Source organism: Taudactylus pleione, unplaced genomic scaffold (genome assembly GCF_031769625.1).
Source record: "Taudactylus pleione unplaced genomic scaffold, aTauple2 ptg000089l, whole genome shotgun sequence".
Classification (NCBI taxonomy): Eukaryota; Metazoa; Chordata; class Amphibia; order Anura; family Myobatrachidae; genus Taudactylus; species Taudactylus pleione.
Genome location: NW_028284491.1, coordinates 11422878 through 11434021, shown reverse-complemented (window position 1 = coordinate 11434021; position 11144 = coordinate 11422878). Strand labels below are relative to the sequence as shown.

The 11144-nt window shown below is 50.4% G+C and overlaps 1 protein-coding gene across 3 annotated transcripts in view; it reads left to right on the top strand.

Annotated features, from left to right (window-relative positions):
* The first annotated feature begins 308 nt into the window (after positions 1-308).
* LOC148527370 (cyclic AMP-dependent transcription factor ATF-7-like) overlaps positions 309-11144 on the top strand; it is a 123770-nt gene continuing 112934 nt past the window's right edge. For all 3 annotated transcript variants that reach the window (XM_088469184.1, XM_088469183.1, XM_088469182.1), the window contains exon 1: positions 309-421. In XM_088469184.1, coding sequence (XP_088325310.1) covers positions 319-421 — 103 coding nt within the window. In that variant the 5' untranslated portion in view covers positions 309-318. The remainder of the gene's footprint in view (positions 422-11144) is intronic.

Here is an 11144-nt window from a genome sequence, read left to right as displayed (position 1 = left end):
TATTTGACATGTGGATTTACTAGCAACAGCTGACATTGCAAAATATAACTGACTGTATTTAGAATACACCTCTGTGCAGTAACGTGTAATGAACAGCAGGGTCCACTCTGCGCCCATTCACGCTTAAGCTCCCTGCAAAGGGCTGGTCATCACAAGCCACGCCCTCATCTGACAATCACGTCTATTAGCCCCGCCCCGTCACACTGTTATGGCCTGTCATAACTCCACCTATTGAGTTGTCACCGCATGGCCCCGCCCAATTCCGCTGACAGTCAGCTGGCAGCTCCGTACGTCACGAGGCAAGCGTGTGCCCCGCCCATGGTGTTCTCGCGAGAGCTGGGGATCGGGGCGCCCTCGCGCTGCTGTCGGTTGCTGGCGGAGGAGAGGCTCCGGGACTCGGGAAAAGTGGAGGCACGAAGCGGTGAGAGACGCGGGGACTGGGAGTTCACCCTCCAATAGCAAACACACTGTCTGTCACTAATTGCCTTAGCGACATGCCGCCCCAAATACCCAAGAGAGTCACAGAGGGCCCAAACTGGGAGCCGCCCCCTTCCACAGAAACGAGGCGGAGAGCCAATAGGAAGCGATACGTGATAAAATGACAGGAAATTCAACCAATGGGGAATTGCAAGGAGGTGGGATTAGGAAAAGGCCTGGGACAGAGTGTACTATTTTTTTCAGACTTGTGTCTCTGCTCTCAGACAAATCTGCCTGCTCTCCCCTCACTCAGTGCTGCCTGTGCCGACTCCCAGTGTCTACTCCCTCCCTCATTCAGTGCTGCCTGTGCCGACTCCCAGGGTCTACTCCCCCTCACTCAGTATTGCCTGTGCCAATACCCAGTATCTGCCCCCCCTCACTCAGTATTGCCTGTGCCAATACCCAGTATCTGCCCCCCCTCACTCAGTATTGCCTGTGCCGACTCCCAGTGTCTGCTCCCCCCTCACTCAGTGCTGCCTGTGCCTTCTCCCTCACTCAGTGTTTGCCTGTGTCTGCTCCCCCCCCCCTCAACCAGGGTTGCCTGTGTCTGCTCCCCCCTTCACTCAGTGCTGCCTGTCTGCTCCTCCCCCTCACCCAGTGCTGCCTGTGTCTGCTCCTCCCCCTCACTCAGTGCTGTCTGTGTCTGCTCCCAGTGTCTACTCCCCCCTCACTCAGTGCTGCCTGTACCTTCTCCCTCACTCAGTTCTGTCTGTGTCTGCTCCCCCCCTCACTCAGTGCTGCCTGTGTCTGCTCCCAGTGTCTACTCCCCCCTCACTCAGTGCTGCCTGTACCTTCTCCTTCACTCAGTGCTGCCTGTATCTTATCCTTCACTCACTCAGTGCTGCCTGTGTCTGCTCCCCCCCTCACTCAGTGCTGCCTGTGTCTGCTCCCCCCCCTCACTCAGTGCTGCCTGTGTCTGCTCCCCCCCTCACTCAGTGCTGCCTGTGTCTTCTCCCCCCCCTCACTCAGTGCTGCCTGTGTCTTCTCCCCCCCCTCACTCAGTGCTGCCTGTGTCTTCTCCCCCCCCCCCCTCACTCAGTGCTGCCTGTGTCTTCTCCCCCCCCCCTCACTCAGTGCTGCCTGTGTCTTCTCCCCCCCCTCACTCAGTGCTGTCTGTGTCTTCTCCCCCCCCTCACTCAGTGCTGTGTTTGTCTGCTCCCCCCTCACTCAGTGCTGTCTGTCTGCTCCCAGTGTCTACTCCCCCCTCACTCAGTGCTGCCTGTACTTTCTCCCTCACTCAGTGCTGTCTGTGTCTGCTCCCCCCCTCACTCAGTGCTGTCTGTGTCTGCTCCCAGTGTCTACTCCCCCCTCACTCAGTGCTGCCTGTACCTTCTCCCTCACTCAGTTCTGTCTGTGTCTGCTCCCCCCCTCACTCAGTGCTGCTTGTGTCTGCTCCCAGTGTCTGCTCCCCCCTTCACTCAGTGCTGCCTGTCTGCTCCTCCCCCTCACTCAGTGCTGCCTGTGTCTGCTCCCCCCCTCACTCAGTGCTGTGTTTGTCTGCTCCCCCCTCACTCAGTGCTGTCTGTCTGCTCCCAGTGTCTACTCCCCCCTCACTCAGTGCTGCCTGTACTTTCTCCCTCACTCAGTGCTGTCTGTGTCTGCTCCCCCCCTCACTCAGTGCTGCCTGTGTCTGCTCTGTGTCTACTCCTCCCTCACTCAGTGCTGCCTGTGTCTGCTCTCAGTGTCTACTCCCCCCTCACTCAGTGCTGCCTGTGTCTGCTCCCCCCCCCTCACTCAGTGCTGCCTGTGTCTGCTCCCCCCCCCTCACTCAGTGCTGCCTGTGTCTGCTCCCCCCCCCTCACTCAGTGCTGCCTGTGTCTGCTCCCCCCCCCTCACTCAGTGCTGCCTGTGTCTGCTCCCCCCCCTCACTCAGTGCTGCCTGTGTCTGCTCCCCCCCCCCTCACTCAGTGCTGCCTGTGTCTGCTCCCCCCCCCTCACTCAGTGCTGCCTGTGTCTGCTCCCCCCCCCTCACTCAGTGCTGCCTGTGTCTGCTCCCCCCTCCTCACTCAGTGCTGCCTGTGTCTGCTCCCCCCCCCTCACTCAGTGCTGCCTGTGTCTGCCCCCCCCCCCCTCACTCAGTGCTGCCTGTGTCTGCTCCCCCCCTCACTCAGTGCTGCCTGTGTCTGCCCCCCCCCTCACTCAGTGCTGCCTGTGTCTTCTCCTTCACCCCCCTCACTCAGTGCTGCCTGTGTCTTCTCCTTCACCCCCCTCACTCAGTGCTGTCTGTGTCTGCTCCCAGTGTCTACTCCCCCCTCACTCAGTGCTGCCTGTACCTTCTCCCTCACTCAGTGCTGCCTGTACCTTCTCCCTCACTCAGTGCTGCCTGTGTCTGCTCCCCCCCCCTCACTCAGTGCTGCCTGTGTCTGCTCCCCCCCCCTCACTCAGTGCTGCCTGTGTCTACTCCCCCCTCAGTACTGCCTGTGCCTACTCCCAGTGTCTGCTCCACTCCCCTCCCTCAGTGTTGCCTGTGCCTACTCCCAGTGTCTGCTCTCACCCAGTGTTGCCTGCCCCCCTCACTCAGTGCTGCCTGTGCCTGCTTCCATCCCATTTAGAACTGCCTGCACTGAGTATGTTTGCTCTGCCAGTCCTGCATGCTGCCTCCATCTCCTCCCACTTAGCACTGAGTTTGTCTGCTCTCATTCTGTGCTGCCTGTACCTGCACTTCCCCAGCGCTGTGTGATCTGAGGGTCTGTCTTTCCCACCCACAGCTAGCTGCTGTTAATGTCTCTGCTTTAGATCCATTACTGCCTGCCCCTCCAAGTGCTACCTGACCTGCCTTTTTCTAGCCAGCTATGATTGGTCTAAATGTCTGCCTGCTTGCTTCCATCTCCGTCTAGTCTGGGTGTCTATCTGCTCCCACCTGGAGATGCCTGCCTGATCTAAGTGTCTGCTCCCACCCACCTTAATTTGAGTGCCTGTGTCTTGACTCATTCTGCAGTCATCACGCACTGCCTGCCTGGAGTGTCTGCTCTAATCTAGTGCTGCCCTCGCCAAGTATTTGTTTCTGTACAGCGCTGCCTGGGCTGTGGGCATCCAGGGCTGCCTGCTGTGAGTGTTTGCAACCTCCCAGCGCTTCCCGCTTTTAGTGTCTCTGCTCCAATCCATTACTGTCTGCTCTGTCTGTCCTTCATCCTCTCAGCACTGTCTGATCAAAGAGTGTCTTTTCCCACCCATAACTGCCTGATCTGAGTGTCTGCACCCTCCCAGTTGTGCCTGCTCATAGTGTGTCTGCACTTAGCCATTACTGCCTGCTCTCATTGTCTTCCTGCTCCATCCAAGTGCTGCCTGAATTGCCTGCTTCCAGCCAGCAAACTTTGGTTTCAGGCCTGCTTCTGTTAATGTCTGTCTGCTCCCACCCAATGCTGTCTGTGTTTGCTCCCAGTACTGCTTGCTCTGATTTTTTGATGTCTGCTCCCACCAAATGCTGCTTGCACAGTGCCTCTGTCTGCTCCCATCCATCCCTGTTTGCTTTTAGTGTCTGTTCTCGCACAGCACTGCTTTCTATGAGTGTCTGCCTGTCCTGGGTGTCTGTGTCTGCTTTCACCCAGTGATGCCTGGCCCAAGTGTCTGCTCTCAATCATGTGTTGCCTGGCCTGAAAGTCTACTCATACCCAGCATTTCTTGTCCTGGGTGTCTGCTCCCACACGGTGTTGCTGGCCCGCGTGTCTGCTCCCACACGGTGTTGCTGGCCCGCGTGTCTGCTCCCACACGGTGTTGCTGGCCTGCGTGTCTGCTCCCGCACGGTGTTGCTGGCCCGCGTGTCTGCTCCAGCACGGTGTTGCTGGCCTCAGTGTTTGTGCCTGCTCTCACCAAGCACTACCTGACCTGAGTGGCCATGCCTGCTCAAGTCCAGCACTGCCTGACCTGAGTGTGTGTGCCTGAACTTCTGAGAGAATATTCACTTTGATTGTTCTGAAATAAAATGAATCCTATTGAAAAAACTATTCCCATAGGATTAATTGAGTGGCAGTTTCTTGGTACTTTTTGTGTATGTACATGCTAATACTGGGACAAAGGGAAGAGGGTTTACAATATGCTTCTACCAGTTTTTATATAATTGAAGCTAATTGAACAGGTGGGTTGTAGCCTGTAAACCCCCCCCCCCCATAACAGCACCATCAACCATTGGTTGTTAACCATCAATGGTCATCCCTACTTGGACTCTACAGAACTACCGACCTAACCCACTTTTGACAGCATAACCTTATTTTGAGGTGTCTTGAAATTCTATATAGCCTACTATTGTAAACATTTAAGCATTTAAACAGTGATATTATTTTCGTCAGAATTCATAATTGAATTTGGAAGATTGCAAATTATTTGATTTTTCTTAATTTGCGTAATGATTACATTTGGTTTCTGTACCTCATCTGTAACTACTTTGCATGTGTTGTGGTGAGTGGTATGTTGATGGTGTTCGATTATATAAGGAGGCATTCGATTTCTTCAGTGTTATATCACCTGTTGCCTGGGGATATCCTTAAATACTGTAGTGTTAGAGTGCCTTGAGGACCATGGGCCTGATTCAGAGCTGAACGCTCTGACCAGAGCGCTCGCTCTGAATCAGGGCCCTCCTACCTGTTTTAGGAGCGTCCTCATGGACGCTCGCATAAGCTGTGGTAGGGTCTCGCTGCCGCAAGCCCTGGAGTGATTTTGGCTCTATCAGAGCCAAAATCACTCCCACTGACATCACTAGTGATATCAGTGGTGCCAGCTTGAGACGTCACGCAACCGACGTCAATCAACATAGAAAGCACGCCCCCTTTGGTGCGAGACCCAGAGCGACAGAGAGCCGGTCGCTATCCGGGTCTTGCGCATGCGCAGTGGGGCAACATCGACCCGTTTGCGAGCGTCCTTTGCTCGCGAACGGGTCTGAATGACCCCCTAAGTTTGGGAACCTCTGGTCTAGATGTACATTTTTTCCATATTTTTAGTTTATATAGCAATGTCCCCACATAAACATTTAACCTTTTTGTATAGGGCAATGTTTGGTACCTGTGCCGATCTCATTTGCTGTGCAGTGATCACATGGTGATCAATGTAATTGGCGGCACTAGTATTTCAGAAAGCATTATTCACAGCATGTTGCCACCATGGGGATGTATTGTAACCTCATTGATTTAAATGATTTGAAGTCCACTTATCTCTATAACCTGCAGTGTGCTTGCTGTCTGGAGATAAGCAAAGTGTGTTGCAAATAAATCTCATGCTGATCAACGTAATCACTGACAACGAAACCTGTTGGGATAAACCTATTTCGTTTTGATTCAATTCTTTTATTAGTACATGTTTTATGGTGCTGATCATGAATCAAATAATCAAAAATTGTCAAGTGGCTATATACATTATTAAGCTGCGTATCCACTTGCCGATTAAAATGAGTGATTGAACGATAACGACATCGTTATCGTTCGCTCATTAAATTGTGCATGAATCGGGGAAGAAAATGTCAAACGACCAGCGATGTGCTCTCCTGCTGGTCGTTTCCAACATCAATCATCGCCCGAACATTGCGGTGAATCTGCCGATAACGACAGATTGGGCATGTTCAGTGTGGGCACCTACAGGATGAGGAACGACTGAACGATTACGAAATGTTCCTCAGTCGACAAGTGGATACGCACCTTTAAACTTTTTTGGTTATTGTAATCATTTTAATTAGGGATGTCTGGAGAACATTGCATTGTTTCAAGTTCATGTATGGGAAAAAGTTTTATATGTGATTTAGTAAGCTAGTTACAGATATCTGCATTTGGTTGGCTTGTGTGGTAACTTTTCAACCAGTATGGCTGACTGCTGCACTGTGAAGTCAAAACTCTTCACTGTTGACCTGAATGTGGTTAAGAGCATTGCTGACATGTTCATATTGTGGTTTAGATACCTTAGCCTTTGGATCAGTGTGGCTGGATCCCTGTCCTGAAGCTGGCTCCCCCACATGGCCAAGATGGAGGCTGTGGCCCTGAAGGTGTTAACCCTCGTGATGTGGCACCATTTTTAAATGAACTTTTGGAGCTAGGTGCCATCCTAATATAATTTTGTTTCATAAATGTGCGCCCCCAGAGTTAAGGTAGCCATACACCAGACCAACATTTCTCCAACTAGCTGACTCGGAATGAAAATCTGGTAATGTATGGGAGCAATTGACAATCGGCCATTTGCTCTCAGAAAAGGACAAAAACTGTAATTGAGACAAGTTGTTTAAATCAAACAGATTTACCCAATGACCGTTTTTGGCCATTTTCCCTGAATTTGGAAGAAAAATGTCTGATTGTCATTTGCTCCCATAAATTACCAGATTTTTATTCCCACCAGCTGCAGCAATACAGTGAACCCCTGGTGCACTGCACTGATGGAGTGTGCGCACAGTCGCTACAGCCGGGACCATTGTCCTTGGCTGCAGGGCATTGAGTTACCGAATGCTGGAGGACCGGGATAGCTGGCTCCCAGTACCCCAGTGCAGAGAGGAGGATCGTATGGAGCACCCGCAGCCCGGCCTTAGCCCAGCGCACTCAGGCAGAGGCTCAGTGGGTTAACCTCCGGAGCATTCTGATTGACCCCACTTAATCTGTGGTTCCAGACTTTGTAGTACTAAAATACAGATGTGTGCACATACATCTTACTTCCTTGTACGTTAAACAGCCCTTCTAGGCTCACCACCCCCTGGCCCAACATGAGCAACAATTTAATATTGGGCATGAGGGGGAGGGGTTGGGAAAAAGATGCTGGCAAAACAATTGATTTGCGCCCTTTGTGTGAATTGACCATATACCTCAAATGCTACATTAAATTGAAATATGCACACGTTGATATTTTCCAGTTGTTGGTTGTACATTTAATTTATAACATCACAAGTGTTTTCATTAATATAATTTTTTATTTTTACAGGGGCTGATTTTCATTCAAACGGATCTGTGTATTATTATTATTATTACATTTTATTTATAGGGCGCCACAAGTGGTCCGCAGCGCCGTACATACAGTAAAGGGTACACAGAACATTACATTACAATACAGTAACCAAAATATAAACAGAACACAAGTAACAATTAGCAACACAATTCTCCATACATAGTACAGCTCTGAAGGTGAAGGCTGTCATAGAAGTGCTAGAGAAGAAGACAGTGGGGAGGAGGACCCTGCTCCTAGGAGCTTACAATCTAGGGGAGAGGGGAGACAGACAGATGGCATGAGTGTAGAGGGGGACCTGAGTGCAGGAAGTAAGTAAGGTAGAGATGGCTGAGGCGGGAGGGACAGAGACCTGGTAACATGGTTATGTGGTGGAAGGGTATGCTTTGATGAACAGGTGGGTTTTCAGTGCACGTTTGAAGCTCTGCAAGGTCGGGGAGAGCCTGTGTATGGACGAAACTTGCCTGGCGTGGTCGTATTGTTTGTGACCACACCAGGCAGTGCCCCTCTACATCCCTGCACTCTCCCCCAGTGTCAGCCATGCTGCCGATCAGCTGATCGGTCAGCATGGCAGGACTCCCCACCCAGAGAGGAGCAGCTGCCGGAGAAATGTAAATGACCCCTTCCCCCCCCCCCCCCCCCCCCTCCCCCAGTGTATACCTGGTGGCTGGGGAAATCGTAGTTACTTTGGTCGTGATGGTATGAACATTGATGGTTTGATATATCGATAACCAATATTTATAGAATCAATGTTAATTTTATGTATTCAAAAAATATATATAATTTTTTAAACCTTTTTTTTTTTATAAAATTGGATACATTTTATAAAGTTGGATGAATTTATTTTGAAATAGATGTTCTTGACCCAATCCAATCATAAAAAAACCTGACAATTTCTGAGTGGTCTTTGGAAAAACAAATTGGCAGCCAAGTGGTTAATGTGGCAATAATTTAAAAGGCAAGACCAAAATCTATGAGAATAAACCTCAAAATCACGACAATCCACGGAAATTGCACCCTATTATATATACTAGGTCTTGACAAATTTTTGTATTATCTAGCAGCCATCTTAAAAGTTTAGGAGCCAGACCATCATCCATTACCAAAATATATGAAAGCTTGTATAGACCACCACACATGCCCTTTCAGTGCCCCTAAACCTCCCCACATACAATCAAATCACCACACTAGCCTCTTTAATGGTCATCAGATTCTGCAACATGCCCATACCAGCCTCTGTAATAGTGCCCCCAGTAGTAAGCCCCTTGTAATAGTGCCCCCAGCAATAAGCCCCTTGTAATAGTGCCCAACAGTAGTAAGCCCCCAGTGACAGTGCCCCCAGAAGTAAGCCCCCAGTGACAGTGCCCCCAGTAGTAAGCCCCCTGTGATAGTGCCGCACGAACACACAAAAAAACCCAAAAAACAGAATACTTACCTAAGCCCCGATCCTGCGTCCGCCGCTCCTCGGAACTATGGGAGAGACTTCATGACGTCTCTCCCATAGTGCCCGTGGGGGGGAGCAGGAGCGCAGGCGTGAGCTCTGGCTGCCACTGCGGGGAGTCGAGCACCCGCGGGTGCCCGGCAAATGGAGCCTCTCTGCGGCGAGGGGGGGACCCTTGGAAAACCCGGTCGCCAGGACTAAAATCTTAGTCGCCATGACGACCGGGATTTGTCGAGCCCTGATATATACCCCTTAATATTTCCATCAGACAGATACAATGGGTGGATTGTTACAGGTTATTATGTAAAACATTCAAATGTATTATATATAGTAAGTTTTCTCAGTCATTCAGCAGGAAGAATCACCTTTTAATGGTGGAAACTGTTTAAAAAAAAAAAGATCTATTTAGTATATGAACCACAATTCCAGTAGAAATGGCAGCAGAGTAATTTATTACAAACATCCATTCTGTAAAAGAATCACACGAGGACTGATCTCATTACCACGCACAAGTATATTCAAACTAATTTCAAGTTCATTATCATGGTTTCACAATAGAACTATTAATCTCATTGGTTATGCAAATCACAAAACTATGGGCCTTATTCAGCAAGGATCGCAAGTGCTAAGTCACACGTAGTCGGTTGATTTTCGCGATCTGTGTATGCATCGCAGTGCGCAATCTAGCCACTGCGATCGGGAATGAGAGTGCAGTGTGTACGCAGACCCATTGCAGAGTGATTGACCGGGGGGTGGTCGGGCGAACGCAGGCGTGCCAGTGCATTGGGACAGCTATGCAGGGGCGTGCATAAATTAGTTACTGCATTACCTTACGCAGCCTGAGGCCTCATAGCGTACACTGAAGTTAGCAGTTCCTGAGTGAGGTCGGACCAGCCTTAATTGTGCGTGTGGGTCCGATGTTACCGATTGTTTTGCTATGTTGCCCAAGTGTTTGGCTGTAAGCGGAAGCGGGCGTCTTTATGTTAGGCTGCGATCGCATTGCGAATGCAAACATTTCCCCGCTGATATTAGCAACTGCATTGCATGCATATAAGCAGAATAGTAGTGTTCCCTCTAGCTCCGACGGGAGGCAGGGCGCCGGAGCTAGAGAGGGCATGCCCGTGCGCGCGCGCGACCGAGAAGGGGGCGTGGTCATCAGAAAAGGGGGCGTGTCTATAAGACGCGTCCCCTTTTCGTCACTCTTGGGGGCGTGCCCGGCACTTACGGACACGCCGGGCAGCCCCCAAGCCCTGCAGACAGGGAGACTAGATGCCGGGCGCATGCGCCCGGCGTCTATTCTCCGGCGGTGACAGGGTCACCGCATGTTTCTCCACCCGCGGGACACTGCGTCCCGCGGGTGAGAACGGCTCCCGCAGGCTGTGAGGGCAGGGCGCTTTTTGCCCTCCTCCTGGAGGGCAGGGTGCTTTTTGCCCTCCAGAAGGAGGGCAGGGCGCCGCGCCCCGCCAAAACAGCCTAGCGGGAACGCTAGAATAGCGATCCTTGCTGAATCAGGCCCTATAATCACAATTCGCATTGTATTTGCAAGAGATTGTGTGTTAGTACTGATAGTCTGTATATGGACTCTTCCTGCTTCACAGGGCAGTTATGAGATTGTACATTGTGTAGCTCTGCCAAAGGCTCTTATGCTGGCCATACACCAGTACGATTTTGTGCCGATAGGACGATTTTCGACGAGTCGTAGGATGGATCTTGTGAAAATCGTGCTTTTTTTAGTAGGATATGATCCGATGTGCGCTCCTGCAGCTCCTAAATCGGATCGTATGATCAGATGTGCAGCCCATATTGTCCATCGTATCGTGTGCAGATTGTACCTTAAATTTAGTGAATGCGATGCATCGTGCGTCCATTCATGTCATTTCAATGGCGTTTTCCAGATGAGTGCGTGAGGCACACGATCGATCGCAGGACAGATCGTGTATAAAGAAAAACGCCAAATCGTACCGCAGGGAGCTTCGGGGAATCGTGAGGTGAATCGTATTGTATGCTGGGCGTGCAGGTGTATGGCCAGCATTACATATGGGTGTTGAGAAGCAATGTTAGTTAAATTGTGGTCAAATTTTTCTAATTTCTGCTTTCTACATCTGAGGCATGTTCATAAACGTGTCACATTTCTGTGTGCTTCATTAGCATTCCCATGCAACTAAATTGTATTTTTATCTACCTTGAACGCTTCTGTGCACGGCACACAGCACCATAATGAAAACATGTTTTATAGTGTGTACTGGTCCATTCTCTTACATCATGAAGAGAACTTCAAGTCCAATATGAATAGTAGTAAATGAATATTGAGGTGGTTTAC